The 19,793-nt window shown below is 44.1% G+C and overlaps 1 protein-coding gene across 1 annotated transcript in view; it reads left to right on the plus strand.

Annotated features, from left to right (window-relative positions):
• PAPPA (pappalysin 1) overlaps positions 1 to 19,793 on the plus strand; it is a 334,943-nt gene that overhangs the window by 68,557 nt on the left and 246,593 nt on the right. Inside the window, exons 3-5 of the mRNA XM_060251617.1 lie at positions 1,942 to 2,087; positions 16,842 to 17,135; positions 18,039 to 18,231. Coding sequence (XP_060107600.1) covers positions 1,942 to 2,087; positions 16,842 to 17,135; positions 18,039 to 18,231 — 633 coding nt within the window. The remainder of the gene's footprint in view (positions 1 to 1,941; positions 2,088 to 16,841; positions 17,136 to 18,038; positions 18,232 to 19,793) is intronic.

Genomic DNA, 19,793 nt, shown 5'->3' on the forward strand with positions numbered 1-19,793 from the left:
AGTGCTTTCCTTTGTAGAGTGGGATTTGTATGGAGGAGCATTCAGTCATCATGATCCCTCACCTGTATTCTAAAGGTAGTACAATCCAGACACAAGTTTTCCATTTCAGTCAGAGGTCAGCCTGAAATGCAGAGTGATATAGCTGTGGGGCGGACAAATTGTTTGTTTCATTAGCTGTTCCCCAGAAATCTAAGCTTGGCTTGTATATTCTAATCTACCCTATTAGTACCTCTGTTGCTGTTATCTTTCCAAAGGGGGAAAAAACTGACTATGGTGATTTAAAAACTGGTTGGGTTGCAGCAGTTAAGGGAATGAGCTGTGATGCGTAAGGTTTCACATTGGGCGTTTTCGCACTCACCTTCAAGTGGCGCGACCACCCTCTTCACGCCAGGATTTCGCCGGAGGATCTGCAGGGATTTCGCATAAGAAGCGCCGGAGCAGCCAAAAGAGCCGGCGACTTCCGTCGCAAAAGCCGCTCAAACGTTTTCCTGCTTCTTGGCGGTTTACGTTTGAGCGGGTTTCGCGACGGAACTTTCCGGCTCTTTTGGCTGCTCCGGCGCTTCTTATGCGAAATCCCTGCAGATCCTCCGGCGTGAGGAGGGTGGTCGCGCCACTTGAAGGTGAGTGCGAAAACGCCCATTGAAACCTCGGGGGCTTTTTTTTTTTTGTAGAAAAAGTCCAGCAGGAACACCTGACACAACCATTGTTTCACACAGGGCTTTTTGTATAAAAATCAGCAGGAACTCATCTGCATATTAGACCGCACCCCCTGATGCCAAGCCAGCCCGAACTGCATTTCTGTGCATTCCTGCTAAAAAAAAAAAAAGCCCTGGAAACCTCAGCCACTGACTCACCAGGTAGCCTTAAGCAACCTCCCTTCCCCTCCCCAATCATCCTTAAAAGTCCCGCCTCTCCCCTAGAACTCTGAACCAATCAGTGTGATTTTGGCTTCATTTAAATCCAAGTGACTGTCAGCCAATCAGGGAGGGAGGGAGTCAACCTTTGCTTAAGAAGGGTGAGGAAGACAAAAAAAGGGGGGGATTTTTTTGGACATGAATTTTCTTGGCTCTGGAAAGGCTTTTTTTTAGGCTTGGGGGGGGGGGTCAGCTTAGGAAATAAAACTTATTTTAGTGTGACAAATAAGCATCCTGTTAAGGGCCCGTCATTCCTGATTAGTGTGTGTAGGTTCTGTGAAAAAGTGCTCTGTGAGGTAAAAGAGCACCCTTGAAGCAGCTGAGGTAACCTGACAAGAAAGAGGGAATCAAATCCATTTGTTTCTTTTACTTGTGAGCCTGTTTTACTGTATAGGATTGTGCTTATCCATGCATAAGATTTACCTTATTAAATACTTCATGTTCTGTTAAATAAATTTTTTTCTGTATCTTGTTTGTTGAGCCAAGTGTCTAAGGAAAGTGGCATCAGGTCACAGCTTGACTTATGGTACCCTCTTAGGGTTTTCAAGGCAAGAGGCATTCGGAGGTGGTTTGCCATTGCCTACCTCTGAATCATGGCCCTGGCATTCCTTGGAGGTCTCTCATCCAACTATTTACCTCAGTCGTAAGTACAACCTTGGTGTAGCAGGTTTCCAAAGCAGAGACTTAGGAGATGCTTTGCTTACACACTACCAATTCTTTTTTTCAAAGGAGAAACCAGAGTGGGGGATTGGGCATTCTTCATTTCAAAAGGTAGCTGCTTCACAGCCACCACCCCACATCTGCCACACCCTCTCTCGGCCTCAGTTCCCCTAGCTGTCTTATAGAGGAGGAGGATCCTGGCCTACTTAACAAAAATGTTGAAAGGATTCCTGTGATAATGTAAACTTATATCAAGCAAAGCTTTTATTGCTCTAATGCTCTCCAGATGTTGACATATTTTAGAAGGCCTTTTATCTTTCTTGAGCATTTGCTCATACTTGTCTGTCCTGTCTTTCTTCTATTGTAGAGCATACTTAGATGTCAAAGAGCTCAAGAATATCCTCAGTTTGGATGGGTCAACACATCTCAACATCTTCTTTGCTAACTCCTCTGAAGAAGAGCTGGCTGGCGTGGCCACCTGGCCCTGGGACAAAGAAGCTTTGCTACACTTAGGTGAGTCTGGCTTGGAGGGCTGGCTCCAAGTTCTTGGGTGAGGTGGCTGGGTAAAATGCTTTCTGTCAAGTTCCAGTGATGCATGCTGCACCCTCAAAAAGATGTGTGTGTGTGTGTGTGTGTGCATCTCCTCCTGGAAGAGGGGGTGGGGCATGGCTTTTTCATGTGCCTTGTAACCCTGTTGGTGCCAGCAAGACTAGAAGAGACATGAAGGCATTCCACTCCAATCACAGCATGAAACAGAAGATTGCACCAGGGGCTGCAGTAGCATCTCTTTTGGGATGATCTCCCAGGCTCTGCATGGACCACACATTTCTGGTGAATAGTGGACCCTCTGCTAGGCTGTGGGTTATGGGGAATGCCCTGTTGTGGAAAGCCGTGACACCACCCCTGTTCAAACATGAAAGCTGCCTCCTGTGACTCATCCTTGTAGTAAAGAAGGAAAAGGCTAGCAAAGATTAACCTTAAATCTGATCTCTTATCATTCCAGTAACTGTTTTAAATAGCCAAGGGGATTTAGAAAGAAAAACAAAACACAAAAATATTCACCATTCCCAGCTTCCTGGCTTGCAACCAGGAAAATATTAGATTATAAACCCAAAAGTATATTACAGTATTTCTCAAATGATGTCAGGCTGAAAATATTTCACCTTTTTTTTTCCAGAGAAGCTACTTTGTAGGGCATCTTCTCCATGTGTGCAATTTGCAAAGGGCTTAGGGAGGGAAGGAAATTCATGAAACAAGAGGGGAGGGATTCCGAACAGTGATTTATTAGCCTCCATCTGTGTCTCAGCATATATGTTGTCCAAACTCAATGCTTCATAAAAGTGCCATTATTTCAGGCTGTGAGTTATTGGTAGGCAATCATATTTTGGGGGATGGATTGTTTTTAAAGTCATTTGGCACTAGGCATCAAGGTCAAGGTGGGGCAGTAGGTGACTGTACTTTGAAGGTATGTATATGGGGAGAGACGTTGGCTCAATGGTAGAGCATCTGCTTGGTAAGCAGAAGGTCCCAGATTCAATCCCCGTCATCTCCAACTAAAAATATCCAGGCAAGTAGGCGGGGCAAACCCTGGAGAGCTGCTGCAAGTCTGAGTAGACAATACTGACTTTGGTGGACCGAGGGTCTGATTCTGTATAAGGCAGCTTCATATATTCATATGTTTTCCAACCCATGCCTTGAAGTCAGTACTAAACCTGGATCCTGTAATGAAGCAGTCAGCATATCTAGTGTCTATTAGGCTTCTAGGCCAGTCTGGAGTTTTCATGCAACCTTCATATCACAGGGGCCAATGTTTCACTCACCTATTCCTGCCTGTGTCTGAAGAGTGCTCTGAAGTTTAAGCATGCACATTGAAGCGCATGATGGTGACTAGGTTCCAGTGTCTGAAGTTCCTTGTTCAAGCTTCAGAGTCCCAGATTGTGAGATACCTGTCTGTGTTTGTGTATGTAAGCATATTGGCTGATGGCTTCTCCAGGTGTCTGCTTGAAGCAACTCCTAACAAAGATAGAAACAATAGCAATAAAATAATTGCACAGTGTAGCATCACAAACCACTGGAGAGCCAGGTGTAGCAGACAGAGTGGCATACTAGGATCCTGGGCAATCCATGTTTGAATCTCCACATCTACTAGGGAAGCTCACTAGGGCTGTGATCACACACACCAAATAATGCACTTTCAACCCATTTTTCAATGCACTTTCCAACTGGATTTTGCCAGTTCACACAGTAAAATCTAGTTGGAAAGTGCATTGAAAGTGGATTGAAAGTGCATTATTTAGTGTGTGTGATCTCAGCCTAAGTAACCTTGGGCCTGTCACAAATTCTCAGCCTGGCATGTCTCACAGGGTTGTTGGAGAAAATGAAGGATGGGAGAACAGTGTTGTAAAAGCCACTTTGAGTCCCAACTGGGGAGAAAAGTGGGATGTAAATAAATACATGCAGTCTTTGAACAATATAAAACATCAGAAAAATCAGATTGGTGTGGGCCAAATAAATGACCTGAGACCAAGCAGTCTATGAAAAGGCATAACATAGTTTCCAAAGCTATCCTCCTCCAAATTTCTTCTGGTATTTTTGATTTACAGAATACCTGATCTTGGTGGTGGTTGTTGTTTAGCAAAACTGATGCATCAGGAATCTTCTCATTCAGTTTTCCCCCTTCCAAATATTAACACATCTTCTTCACTCCATTCTCTCCTTCTCATTCTTAAGACTGCAGCTTGCCCTGCCCATAGCAAAAGGAATATTAGTGTATCTTAATCAGGTGTGAATGTGAAAAGAATTCCGCAGCACTCTATATATTAACACAATTGATTACACCACAGACTTTATGTAGCTCTGCACTTTCCTGTGGCCCAGTCTTGCTGTGCTTCCTGCTAGAATTCCAACTTTTGTTTTTGGAAGTATCTTTCTTGCTATCATAAATCCACAGATGATTTGAAAATGAGACCACAAAACAATGAATAAGCAAAGGACTGAAAAGATTTATGAACAAAACGTGGCCCATGATTTTCCAGTACCACCGAACCAAGTGTCAGCCATGCACAGAGAACAAAGAGCCGCTTGCCCATCAACATGGAGGAAGGGCAGGGACATGCTGAATGCAAGGAATGCTTCCAAAATTCTCCTTGTCCACATTTCCCTTAAATTTTGGAGTCTCAAATTACTCGTTCTTCCAGAAAACAGTGTATTCAGAATTTTCTATGCTTTCTGATACTTATTTCCAAATTTTGGGTAGAGTGTTATGGAAGTACCATTCCCTCTTCTATCATGCACAGGGAGGAAGAGGAGAAGGCATCCATTCCAGGTATTGGGGAGGGCCCAATCCCTTGTGGGGTGAGCTGCAGTCTTAAGAAGGAGAGGGATAGAATGGCGTGAAGAAGATGTGTTAATCCCTGGCCAGTAGGAGTGGCAAAGCGCACAGAGGGACCAGTGTTCCCTTTAAGCTGAGTTAGTGTGAGCTAGCTCACAAATTTTTAGCCTCCAGCTCACACATTTTTGTCTTAGCTCAGGGAAGGATGACTCCAGAGCACAATAATGTATACAGTAGCTCACAACTTTAATGCCAGTGGCTCACAAAGTAGAATTTTTGCTCACAAGACTCTGCAGCTCAGAGGGAACATTGAGTGGGGGAGATTAAATAAATAAATAAATAAATAAAATACTACTAAATAAATAAAAATTATAACAGCCTCGTATCTTATATCAGGGGTCCCCAGTCCTTCTGAGCTTGTGGGTACCTTTGGAATCTGAAACAGGGTAGTGGGCACAACCAATGCTCCCTCTAAGTTGTTGAGTCTTGTAAGCAAAAAATCTACTTCATGAGCTATTGGCATTAAAAGTTGTGAGCTACTACATGAATTTATTTGCTCTGGGGCCATTTTTCCTGAGCTAAGACAAAAATGTGTGAGCTGGAGCTTAAAAAACCCCCTGTAAACTAGCTCACACTAATTCAGCATAGAGGGAACACTGGGTACAACCACAGAATACCTTTTGCAGGAGGTAGTGCCATAAATACACCCAGAGAAAGTCCAAGTGCAGGGGAGAAGAGGGGTCATTTTAAAAATCACCTGGGAAAGAGAAATGTGAGAGAGAATAAAACCAGAACTGATGGCAGGTGCCAGAGAAGTAACTTTAAAAATCTGTCCAGCCAATCAGATCTCCAGTGGCCCATCAGAAGCTGTAGTGGACAAGAACCCTACCTGGCTCCAACCACTTTCTGAAAATACTTGGCAGGCACCAGGTAAACTGTTGACAGGTACCATAGAGCCTACAGGCATCACCTTGGGGATGAGCCTCTAACTTGTAGCATTGCTGAGCTGGATTGGATGCAAAATATTTGGTGGTGGAGCATCTTTTTATGATGAAAAATGCAGGCTTGTTATTGTAGGTAGGAAACGGGTGGGCATGGCAGTGGTTGGTAAAACCACAAATGGCACCATGGGAGAGAATAGAGGGAATAGACTCTGCCAGCTAGCAAAACATCAAAAATAGATAATGAAGATGACCGGCAGGCTGAACAAAAGCAAACATAATTAGTCCTGAGAATTTATTGCTGCAGGAGTATATGTCTATCAATGTCTATTGAATATGTCTATCAATGGCCACTAGCCAGGATTACTAAAAATTGATCCATGTAGCTTTTTGCTTACAAGACTTTGCCTTTGGGATAATACCATATAGAGCAGGGGTCATTTCATAGAAAAAGAGGTGCCGGAGCTCATTTGCACAACTTATTTGCATATGCCACACACCCCTGACATCACCAGAAGGTGTACTAAATTATATCAGCTCAGCATCTACCTTAAAATGCTTATAATTGTCATTATAAAACCTTACTCCCATCATACTTTTAAAATTACTTTCTCCTATGTGGCCACAGTGGCCTGATGAAGATTTATATCTGTCTGCTTTATATGTTTTGGTTATTTTCCCATTTTTTGTGGGGGGAAATATTAGAAAGTTTATCAAATCTTAGAGTTCAGCAGAATTCTTACAGAGGGGCTTGAACAATGGATCCCATAAGTAATTTTTTTGGGGGGAGGAGGGGGAGGGTGCTAAGAAAGAAAGAAAGAAAGAGCACAATAAAACTTGGAGGTTCCAAAGTGAGGCCTGATACAGACCATCTAGAATCCAAAAAGGCTCTCTCCAAACTGGGTAAACAGGCAACAAAAAGATTATATGCTTGAGAGACAACGGGAACTTCATGTGTCTTAGAACTGCTAACTTAAGGAATTCTTTATCATATGACATACTTAGGACCAATAATTTCAAATGGAGAAGAGTAGGCCTGTCAGGAGCTGCTAACAGCTAAACGGAACTCTGAAAGGCCATTGGAGATAGTGGCCAGATGAGATGGACCTTGGCTCTCTGATTGCTCTGAGACACGCAGGGTCTGTTCAGATCATTGGTGTCATCTAGTGTCTGCTTTCACTGGCACTGTATCTCACTGACGCTGAAAAGACACTTAGGGTGCAGTCAGACGGAACATTAACTGCGACTCACCCACGCCCCCAATGCGGAGTTAAAGCGGACGTTCAGACATTTACATCTGTCAAACGATGTGGAGTCGTTATCATCCCGACTTGCTCCACATGTATATCGGGTTAATTTGACTGTAGAAAAAGTCCGGTCCTTTTTCAAAACAGCAGCACAGGTTCGGCTTTTTGTTGTTTGGACAGCTCACGCGCGATACTGCCTCTCACCTCACAGACATGCGTATTGCCGGATCATCCGGGAATCTGAGGTGATGCTTCTGCTTCTCCAATCAACACAGGATCGCGGGGGGGGGGGGGGGGACATTATCCCACTATTCAGAACAGGAAAAAATTCTTTGTTTTCAATGTGGAGGATTTCAAGATATCATTGTCACTGCCAATTTCTAGGAAAATAATTCCTGGCAGTTCCGTGGTTTGGATCGGCAACGTTAATTCTGGAAACTTCCCCCCTTCCCCCCTGCTGCTGAAACAAGGTTTGATTTCCCAGCTCCAAACAGTTGGGCGCATGTTCAATGGACCCCCCCCCCCCTCCCAGAAATCACCATCACAGTGTGATCGATCAACTGCTTTTCACTAACGGGACCAACCCTTTATACCACCGTTCATGTGAACGCCGCCATGTCGGATTTTTCTGCCCCGGTCCAGAAAAAGGCTCTTCCATCACCCTTAAGTGGTAGGTCTGGCCGCACCCTTCTTAGATACTTTGACAATACCATGATTCAAGCACAGAATTGTCTTCATGCAATGCATGTAGTTCACCGCTGACTTACAGCCTCTCCCCTATGAGTGTATGGAGGTTGGGGGTGGGTTTGAGCCCTCTCAGCTTTGAACTGCCCATACTGGAACAGTCAGAAAGACAGCCGAGAAGCAGCAAGACACCCCTGATTCCAGGTCCTATTTTCTCCTTCCACTACACATCGCCGCTGATGGGGCTACCTGCTGAAGCACAGGGAACTTCTGGGGACTTCGTTCAGCAGAGACTTTCCCACAGTCCTGCTTTGGACTGACATTAATAGGGGCATCTGAAACAAGTCAGGCATTAGCCAGTCTCTTTCCCACTTTGCCTGGCTTCTGCTCCAGCTGAGCAGCTCTTCGCCAAGGAACATTTGGTGTTGAGCTTTACACTGCATTATTTATTTTATTAGATTTTGATTCCTTTTGCTGCTTTGGAGGCTACTTTTTGGCTGAAAAGTAGGATTACAATTTTATGAAAACTATGAAAAAGGCTGGGATGAGAATGGTGTGTTTAATGGATTATTTGCAATACTTTTTTCCCCTGGTGTGTCCAGTACTCATAAGGTTGTGCTGATTTCTACCAGCCTCTGCAGATCCTCATTAGTCTGTTCCTGAGGCTCTTCTAACTTGCATGAAAAAACATTTTGGAGGCTACAGCGGAACTGGGGGTTTGGTGCTTCCCCCTCTTAAGACTAGGGCTTAGAATTTATCTTAATGGTGTGGTTGGATACAGGCCATTATTTGGCAAACTGTGGATGGAAGTACTACTGGGATGGGAGACTGCCAGCAAAGCCCAGGATCCCTACACAGAGGCAGGCAATGGCAAACTACCTCTGGACATCTCTTACCTCAAAAATCCCAATGGTGTCAAACTCATCTGTTATGAGGGCCAGATCTGACATAAATTAGACCTTTTGGGGCCAGGCCATGTGTGTTATAAAATGTAATCCCAGGTAGCAAACATGTAAACTTTATAAAGGACATAGATAAACACAATTCAAGATTTTTAAAAAAAACTTAAAGTAAAACATTTTTAAAACATTAGCACTCGTTGGTCTTAAAGGTGCTTGCTTTGTCCCTCTCCCATGGGATCCAGGGAGCTGGGCAAAGGAAGAAAACAGAGGTTTTGCTCTATAGCTCCTGTGCAATTATGTAAGTCTGGCAAAGCAAGCCGTGATGCAGTAGGAAGCCAGAGAGAGGGAGAAGGAAGCAGATGACAACCAGCTGCTCGAGGGTATGATCAGAGCCCTCCATGGGCCTGATTCAGCCTCCGGGCCACATGTTTGACACCCCTGCCCTACAGGGTCCTCATAATTTGGTTATGACTTGATGACACAAAAAGCCCCCCCCACACTTTATAAAGGACATAGATAAACACAATTCAAGATTTTTTAAAAAAACTTAAAAGTAAAACATTTTTAAAACATTAGCACTCGTTGGTCTTAAAGGTGCTTGCTTTGTCCCTCTCCCATGGGATCCAGGGAGCTGGGCAAAGGAAGAAAACAGAGGTTTTGCTCTATAGCTCCTGTGCAATTATGTAAGTCTGGCAAAGCAAGCCGTGATGCAGTAGGAAGGCAGAGAGAGGGAGAAGGAAGCAGATGACAACCAGCTGCTCGAGGGTATGATCAGAGCCCTCCATGGGCCTGATTCAGCCTCCGGGCCACATGTTTGACACCCCTGCCCTACAGGGTCCTCATAATTTGGTTATGACTTGAAGACACAAAAAGCCCCCCCCCAAAAAAAATGGGGATTTCCCCCCCTACAGTTCCCCCTCCCCCAAAGGGCTGACCCAGGACTCCTACTGTCTCTTCAGAGAGAAAGCACTATTTCTGTAGCTAGGACATACATAAATACGCAAGACTATGTGTCTTGTGCATGTCTGGGGGATACTGAGAATTGCTAGCTAGAGGAGCAGCCAGGTTTAATACAGGTAACTAGATGTTTTAGATAGTTGGTGTTGAATTCTCCTGTAGCACCTCCTGCTGGGATAGCAGTCGGCGCTAGTTAGTTCTTTTCTGTTGACCATCCTTCCATTTACCTAACTTAGAACTGTGGCAATCAGCTGCTGTAGCACCGTGAATTCATTATATTGTCACAATTCTTTGTCCGTAGTTGAGTGTGTGTGTTTTAAAAAGCAAGTTGAGAGGAGGGGGGGGGTGGAATCAGGGGCAGTTTGAAGTTGACTCAGAAATGAGAAAAAAAGTTAAAGGGAAAAGAAATTAATTTCCTGTTTTAACAGCCATCTCTGCCCTTTTTCTCCCTCCTTGGTGTTTAATCTTCCTATAGTCTTCCCCTCCCCTTTTCTTTCCATAAGTGCAGTATGCGTTTAATAACAAAGTAAAATGAAATACGCACTGTTGTCCAGATCTAAGCTTTAGAATATAGATCATGCGGATGAGGGAGCCATCTTTTTGATGGAGAAACTGTGATTGATTTAGACTTTTGACAGCTGTGAAAAATATACATATCCTCCCCCCCAAAAAAGGGGGGGGGCAAAACAACCTGCTGTGCTGCTTCTGCCCTGATAAAGTCAAGCCAGCCTGTATTGTGATTTTTATCTGATCACTTAGGGAGGCTTTTGCCAATATCTCTAGTGATGGGAAAAATACATTTAAAAAAAAACATGCTTTGTAATGGGTTTGCTGCAAAATAACCAGCCTGGTTTGTGTTTAGCTGATATTCACCCAGCTGGTGTGGGCTGGTGCCTTGACTTTCAGTTTCTGTGCTCATTAGGGTGGCTTGGTCCCTCTTGGCAACCAGTAGGGAATGGTAGGGGACTTACCTGGAGAAAGAGAAAGGCCCAGGTCTCATCGCCGGCATCACACAGGAAGTGATGTAATCACACCAGTAACATCCAGGCAGTGCTCTGGTATTTGGGCAAAAACTCTATGGTAAAACTGGCTCCTACCATAGAATTTTTGCCCAAATATCATTGTGTGGACACCACTGGTGTGGTAACATTACTTCCAGTGTGATGCCAGCAATGAGGCCTGGTCCTTTTTCTTTCTCCAGGTAAGTACTCCTGCTGGGCAGCTGATTGGGAGGCAGAGACTGGGGGATCCTCGCCTCTACCTGGCAACCTTAGTACTCATAGGGAATTGTAAAGCACCAGTGTAGTATTATGGTTCATACTGTCAGCCTTTAGATGGGCCATACCACCACCACCCTACAGGAGCAGGCTATAAATCTTGGGGTCATTCAGAACTGCTGAAGGCAAACATGAGGTGTTACTGATTTTAAGAAATTCCTCCATATTTACCATATGTTCTGGCAGAGGAGAGTTGTTTTATCCTGCCTTGAGGATAATATTTGAATACTAGACTTCTCCCCCAGATCTTTTAGAAATGAAAATGAGAATCAGACTCAACATTTAGGGACATTAGACACTAGGGTCTCATTGACTGTATGCCTCAGGTATGTGTGCTGAGATATAGATACAAAACCTATATAAATAAAGTTGGTTTATTTGGAGTGCTGTTTTGATATCCTAATTTGGGGCTTGAAGTTGAGGGAAGCATTCAATAATAATGTTGCATATTGAGTGGGTGTCAATAGATTAAAGATTAAGAACCTTTGGAATGCAGTGATGGCCACAGGCTTTGAAGAGAGATTAGAGAGATTTGTGGAGGATAAATCTGTCTGTGGCTGCTGGCTATAGTGACTAAAAGGAATGTCCACATTCGGAGGCAGTAGACCTCTGACTATCACCACCAGGAGGCAACATCAAGAGAGGAACATGGCCTCTGTGCCCTGCTATTGGCCTTCCAGAGTTGGTTGGCCACTGTGTGAGACAGGATGCTGATCCGGATAGACCTCTAGTCTGATCCAACTGAACTCTCTGTGTTCTTAAACACTGGGTTAAAGGATCTGAATGGAACTGGGAAGACCAAATAGAAGTGGGAAGACACCCCCCATACCTCCACTCATCCATTATTCTCACTGGTTAACCATGAGCCACTCAATCCCAAGGCTAGCCTACCTCACAGGATTGTTCTGAATGTAAAATGGAGGAAGGGAGAACCTTGTATGCCACCCTAAGATCCTTGGTGGAGGTGCAAGATGAGACGGATGGGGAACTCTTTACATTGATTTGCTTGCCAAAGACCTCCTGTGGTAGAATGTAGAGGATTCTACAACCCATGTTGCTCCCCATGCTTTAGAAGTTCCAGTTTATAGGACAATTTGTGTTTTCTGGCACTTCTAGCTAGAAAAAAACATGTTCCCATTTTTTTCTGTTGCAAAGAAATTAGTGTATTCAGTTAACTTTACTAGAAGCAAATGTGGATCAGACTGTCAGAGGTCAGACTAACAGTGAGATGAAAGAGAAGTGAGGAAACACCTCCTGGTTTTTGACACTGTATTTGTATTAGCAATTACTTAATAACGTGAGATCACTGCTGAATCAGAGCAAAGATCCATCTGGTCTAGCATCCTGTGTCCCTCAGTGGCCAACCAGACAGACCTGGGAAATCCAGAAAGAGGTTATGAAGGCAATAACCCTCTAGATATTAGAGAAAAAAATGCTGTCTCTGAATTCAGAGGTTCTGTTTAATGTGTCTAAATTTCCTTCCGAAGCTATCCAAACTAGTAGCCATAACCACATCCTTAGGCCATGAATTTCATAAATTAAGTATGCATAGTGCATTATGTGCATGCATTAATTATGCAGCTAATTCTGAGTAAATAGGTGCAAGATCAAGCTGCAATTGTTCATCCTATTAAACGGTCTTACAGGGGGCGTTTTCGCACTTACCTTTTACTGGCGCGAACACCCTCCTCACGCCAGCGGATCTGCAGGGATTTCCCACCAGAAGCGCCGGCGCAGCCAAAAGAGCCGGCAACTTCTGTCGCGGAGCCAGCTCAAACGTTTTTCTGCTTCTTGGCGGTTTCCGTTTGAGCTGGCTCCGCGACGGAAGTTGCCGGCTCTTTTGGCTGCGCCGGCGCTTCTGGTGGGAAATCCCTGCAGATCCGCCGGCGTGAGGAGGGTGTTCGCGCCAGTAAAAGGTAAGTGCGAAAACGCCCAGGGTGTTTTTTTTTATCTTATAGTCAATTTACTTAAATACCCCCACCTCAGAAACCAGTGCAGGATGGACTGCTGTCTATTAAATTAATTCAGTTTACCAGTTTATTCAGGTTTAACAGCCCATAGGCCATACACTGTAAAACATAATTTAAGAACAATACAGTTTAGAGCAAGCAGAAAAAAAGGCTTCAGCAATACATAATGGGTGCAGCCAGGCTTAGGCAGTGATTTTTGGTGTACGGACAGGAATGTTACAAATGCATGAGGTGGTTTTCATCTGTGATGTGTTAGAAGGCAGCCTCGTCTAGGCATATGTGTGCACTACAGGCTGTTATATTGTTTCCCAACAATGAATAAACTACCTTCAAAATGTCTTATGACTAACAGCCTTGCTCAGGTCTTTGTTCAAACTTGCAAACTTTGTTCAGTCAATTCATCTCATGTTAGGTTTTCCTCTTTTCCTACTGTCTTCATTTTCCTAACATTATTGTCTTTTCCAGTGAGTCTTGTCTTCTCGTCATGTGACTAAAGTACAGTAGTCTCAGTTTAGTCATTTTAGCTTCTAGGGAGAGTTCAGGCTTGATTTGACCTAGGGCCCATTTGTTTTTTTGGTGGTCCATAAAGCTCTCCAACACTACATTTCAGGCATATGAAGGGCAAAACTAAAAGTTTGAGTTGCATAGTGTTTTGAAATGTTTTGAAGCTTGGTCTCCGGATTAATTTTTCTTTCTAAATGGCAGCTGTGTGAACCCAAACTTGCATTAGGATTGAGGTGCAAAGGAAGGGGTTAACCTCTTTAATCCTGTGCTGTCTTCCTATCAGAGCTCTGTATGTTTGGCTAGTGAGGCAGTCAGCAGCTCCCTTGGCCCTGCACAAAGCAGTCTCAATTTGAATAGGCACCCTATGTGCTAGAACAATCATCCTAGGACCCACAAAACATGTCCCTGAAGTTATGTTTTGCCAGAAAAGGATGTTAGTGGTGACCAGCAATACTCTCCCTAAGCTGTGATGTTTTATGAGCAAAAATTCTACTTTGTGAGCTACTGGGATTAAAGTTGTGAGCTACTGCATAAACTAGCTTGCTCTGGGGCTAAGACAAAAATGTGTGAGCCAGAGGCTAAAAAACTGTGAGCTCACTCATACTAACTCAGCTTAGAGGGAGCACTGGTGGCCAGTGTATGGCATATCCATGGATAAAATGAGAGGGGTGTGTTAGGATGAGATGGGAAGGGGGAAAATACTGCAGTGTGTATCTGTTCTTTGTACCATGTGGATCATGCTGAGCTAGACAGACCAACAACCAGGAGGCTCAAGGCAAGGACAGTCCATCTGATAGGCAGGAAGACAACCCAGACAAACCAAATCTAACTGATAATCAGGAAACCAAAGACTGAGGCAAGGTCAGTGGCAGGATTTGCAGCACCGTGGATAGCTCCCTGGGAGCAGAGAACTTGCTCTGGTGAATTCCAAAGCGGCTGCATGGCCATGTCAGCCCTCCTGTCTATTCCTCTCTGAGGAGTAAGATCTTAAAGGGGTGACAGCCTCACCTGTTCTTTTCCCATGAATGTTTACAAGTGTGTTTTATGAGGGGGGTGGGGATTGTAAGGCTTTGACTGCAGGTTGTGGCCATTTCTTAGTAGGAAGGGGGATGTCCAACTCAGGGGGTTCAGGCAGTTCACACGCCAGGGCCCAGAGGTACTAGGGTCTCATGCAGTATTTTATGCATGTTGTGTATATTTTAATCTCATTTTTCCTCCAAGCTCTGGGTAGCATACATGGTTCTCCCTTCCTCTATTTTAGAGGAAGGGAGAACCCACATGAAGCTGCTTTAAACAGGACATTGATCTACTGACTAACCTGATGTGTTGAACCAGTCTAAGAGGGAATAACTGGCCTCACATCACTTCCGGCAAGTAGGAACCTGAGCAATTCTAGTCCAGCACTAAGCACTACACGATACTAGCTCTCCTGCTTCACCTGTACCTGTCTCTTCTGTGCCACTTTCTCCTAGAGCCATTTGCTCCACATCCATGTGTATGAACTGGGATTGTCATAACCCATCTCCTGAAGGACAAGGGCATGAATATGTGTTCTTAATAAAAGGGGACTTTTTGTATCACTTTATTTCCCAGGAGCACAGCTCCTGAACCTTTCTGAGGGTTCCCCCTCCTCCTCCCCACCTACCTTGTCCATTGAATAGTAGGTGCAGCTGCATAATAATCCCTGGATTAGGAGAGTGGGCAGTCAGCCAGTGACCAGGGGCTTTGCCATGCCCCCAGCACCCTCATTAACCCCTGGAGAAGCCTGCACACCCTTTCCCCACTTCTTATGTGATTTTGGGCAGTGGGTGGTTTGCTGGTCTTTTGACTGGGCAGTGTGGGGGCAGCCCAGAAGAGCTCCAAGCAAGCAAGACCTGCTTGGTCTGGCTGGATCTCTAGCCAGTCCAAGCAGGTCTCACCTGCAGGGCTCTCCTTTCTTGCATTGGGTTGCTTTTGGCTGGGTTATGACATATGCTAATAAGTTATGCTAATGAGCTCCACCACATATTTTTCTACAAAATGGCGCCTGCCTATTAGCATTACAGTTCCAGGGAAATAGATATTGTGTCTCTTTTGAAGCCTTTAGCTGACTCAGTTAATTCATACAAATGCATTTATTTAGCACATGAGACTGTTAATCAACTGTTAAAGTTAGCTGAAGTTAATGGTGGGGGAAGGTTGTTTTAAATGTTTTCTCTGTCAAGGAATGCTCTGGCTAAAGGAGAGAACAAGTGGTTGGGGGGAAAGGCCGGTATGATTTGTATTAGTTAATCCAGCAGGTTGCACATAATGGTACTGAGGGCACATGGGTGCGACAGACCATTCTGGTCTCTGGCAGCTTATAACATGATCTGGGTTTCCTATCTGAACTGCTGGTGGGAGAGGGAGAACTGAAGTTGGACCCAGGGTGACTGATGATAGAGATGGCAATCCCAAGAAAAAGCCCCTGTCATTCATGGTGGTAGGCGCTCTCCTTCCTTGGAGGTTTTTAAATAGAGGCTAGATGGCCACTTAACAGCAATGAGGATCCTGTGAATTTAGGTATTTGAGAGTTTCCTGCAGTGTGCAGGGGGTTGGACTAGATGACCCTGGAGGTCCCTTCCAACTCTATGATTCAATGATTCATCTGCAAACTCTTCTAATGATATGTTTGCTACTTTCAGATCAAGGCTTAGATATCACCAGGTGTCACTTTATAGAACAATAGGTGGTGAAGCTCATCCAGAGATTGTTATGCAGCTGCACCTATTATTCAATGGACAAGGTGGGGAGGAGAAGGGGGAACCTCAGAAAGGTTCAGGAGCTGTGCTCCTGTGAGCTCCTGCTGAATTCGAGGCCTGGATATCACATGTACATTTTTATCTATTTTCCATTTCTTCACTCCTTGCAAAAAATGCCAGCTCTTTGACAAACCAAGTTTTTGAAAGCAAATATGTGGATGAGCAAATGTTCTCAGTTTTATTTATTTTTTATGTCTGTCTATATTTTTGCCAACAGTTTCAATTCTCACCTTTTTGATGTTGACCATATAGACTAGGTCATACACTTGTATGGATTTTTAATATGTAATTTATATGCACAATGTATGTTATTTATTTTGTAGCATGTGTGTAAGCTGATTTACTGATGTGCATATGTTGAAAAATACATACATTTTATGGTGGAAATTTGGAGAAAGGGAACAGAAGAGGGTGCAGAAATACAGAATCATAGATTACATCTGCACTTAAAAGAAGTGAAATTGAAATGGGGGAGTTGGGAATGATACAATGCAAAATGTGACATGATTCCTAAAACAGAACAAATGATGCTATGGGAAGCAGATGAAGGCATATCTGTTTTAATTGTTATCGTATCTACTGGACTGAATTCTGCCTAAGCACTATCTTCTCTATCCCTTTAAGCTTTTGAATGTGCAGTGTGAAAACTGTTGTCCCACTTTCTCTCTCTACAGGAGGAATTGTTTTGAATCCTTCCTTCTATGGTGTACCAGGCCACACACACACAATGATCCATGAAATAGGCCACAGCCTGGGGCTGTACCATGTCTTCCGAGGCATCTCTGAGATCCTCTCCTGCAGTGATCCCTGCATGGAAACGGAGCCTTCATTTGAGACAGGCGACCTCTGCCATGACACCAACCCAGCTCCAAAACACAAGCTCTGTGGCGACCCGTCTCCTGGCAACGACATGTGTGGCTTCCGCAGTTTTCAGAACACCCCGTATAACAACTTCATGAGCTACACAGGTACTCCACCCTATGTCTTTTCCAGCTGGGATAATTTCCAAATAAGCTGTAAACAGTGGAAGGAACTGCGCAGAAAATGTATCTATCATGGAAGGCACAGAGCAAGTTATGCCCAAGCAATTACGCTTTGTTGTAACCATTTAATGGAAACCCTTTGGAGTTTTCAAGGGAAGAAATCTTCAGAGGTGATTTCCTCTTGCTGGCCTGTGTGTAGCAACCTTAGACTTCTTGGTGGTTTCCTGTCCATGTACTAACCAGGACTGGCCCAGCTTGGCTTCTGAGATCTAATGAGATTGGATAGCCTAGGCCATCAAAGACAAGGCATCTATAATTTACTCTCATATGTTGGTTCCCTCTCCCAGGAGTTCTGTTTTCATGGCTGGGCTCTGGTACAAGAACTGAGCACAATTGGGAGAAAAAACACTTGGGAAAGATGAGAGCATTGGCTGCAGGAAGGGTTTGTCTCCATCTACCTGCATGTTTCCTTTCTTTGAAAACCTGGACTGCCCTATCCTTCACTTTATCTGTGATTGGGACAAATCTGGGTTTATGCAGTGGGTCATTTGATATTCCATCTAGTTTGATCTTGCCTTGATAAACTATTAGGTGTTGAAGGATAACTGTTGTGGTTCAGTGAAGGGTTCGTTTAATTCCACCACCACCCCCCTTTCTTCTTTGTGGCTATTGAGAAACCCTAAGATAAAATCATATAGAAAATTTAAGCCTGTGAACTATGAATTTTGTGAAGCCACTAGATTCATCTCAAAAGCTGTGGGGATGGGGATAGCCGATATTGCATTTTCCCTAGATGTCCATTTTTAGTGACAGGAGAGTGTATCCTGGCCCCCATGCCATGTACGATGCATACATGTTCACAAGACTGTAGTTTTCTCTCTTTTCCAGATGATGACTGCACCAATTCCTTCACACCCAATCAGGTGGCTAGAATGCACTGCTACTTGGACCTGGTATACCAGAGCTGGCAGCCTGTCAACAAACCTGCTCCCATAGCTATCTCACCACAGATTGTGGATCGGACAGAGACCTCGGTCACTTTGGAGTGGTTTCCACCTATTGACCGGCACTTCTTTCAAAGGTGAACCAGAGTGACAATGTGCTTATGCTACTAGACTTCAGAATGTGGTATGATCTGTGGCAGTAAGGGGGGAAATATTGCCTTTAAAAAACAACATTGTTAAAACATCTCCATGCTGCTTTTTCTTTACCTCATAGCAAACCCAAGGCAGTCTGCATAAAAATTTACCACCACTACAGAACAGACGCCAAACTTTACAATCCCAATAGCATAAAAGTCAGTGTTCTAAAATCAGCAAATCTGGATGCCGCTCAAATGACTGATTAATTTAGCATTAAAGGTACTGTTAAACAAGACGATTTTACATAGCTGGCAGAAAATAGGGAGAGAAGGTATAGCCTGGACTTCCATTGATAGCCTTTTCTAGAGTTCCAGAGTTATCTCTGCAAAAGTCCTGGAATGGCCACCAGTGCCACCGCTTTCCTCCAGGAAGGAATGAAGAGAAGTTGGTCAGCACAATGAATGTGAGTGGAACATAGCTTCATACAGGGGAAAGCAGTCCTTCGGATATGTGTGCTCCAGGCTCTAAAAAGTTAAAGGAAAAGGAAAGGTCCCTGTGCAAGCACCAGTCATATCCAACTCTGGGGTGACATGGCTTTCACAATGTTTTCACAACAGACTTTTTTACGGGGTGGTTTGCCATTGCCTTCCCCAGTCATACACTTTCCCCCCAGCAAGCTGGGTACTCATTTTACCAACCTCGAAAGGATGGAAGGCTGAGTCAACCTCGAGCCGGTTACCTGAAAACCCAGCTTCCACCGGGGATTGAACTCAGGTCGTGGACAGACTTTTGGACTGCAGTACTGCAGCTTTAACACTCAAACCTTAATTTGAGCCTGAAAAGAAACAGCTGATAGATGCAAATATTGTAAAACTGTTGTAACGTTGTCAACAATGAGTAGTCACACTAACCACAGTTCCCAGGTTCTCTTTAAAGGTAGCTCCATGAACAACGTGTTGTAATAATCTCAAGGTTCCTGTAAAATGGACTAGCTGGGCTGAACCCAAATATAGAGCCAGTTTATATACCAGATGAAAATGAAAGAAGGTACTCTTGGTAATAGTGCTGATCTGTTTCTTCAAGAGAGATGGCCAGCTAGTACTGTGCCAATGGCATTGTTATCTCATCCAGTGTTGGCTGCACAACTCTTTCTGGACTACCAGCACACCCCATCTTATCTGGATTCAGTTTCAGCTTGTTCCTCTTTAGCTACTTGAGTGCACAATCCAGGCAGTGGCCTAGAACAGAGAAAACAGCTGTGGATACTTAGTTAGAGCTCAGTGTCATCAGCATACAGGTGACAGCCTACCCCCAAGCTGCATATGCTGGACTTTTAAACATAAATATTAAACAGCATTGATGAGAGGATTAACCCCTGGGGCACTTTGCATGGAAGCTCCAAAGGATCAACTTAGCATTTCTAACGGTCGCATTCTGAGCATGAGATGGACAAGACAAAAACACTGAAGCATCACTCCTTTCAAAATAATCACATTCTCTAAATGGTGCACAAGAATCAAATGGCCTGCCTATCAAAAGCAGATAATAAATGTAACAGAAT

The sequence above is a fragment of the Heteronotia binoei genome, chromosome 12 (assembly GCF_032191835.1).
Source record: "Heteronotia binoei isolate CCM8104 ecotype False Entrance Well chromosome 12, APGP_CSIRO_Hbin_v1, whole genome shotgun sequence".
NCBI classification, from domain to species: Eukaryota; Metazoa; Chordata; class Lepidosauria; order Squamata; family Gekkonidae; genus Heteronotia; species Heteronotia binoei.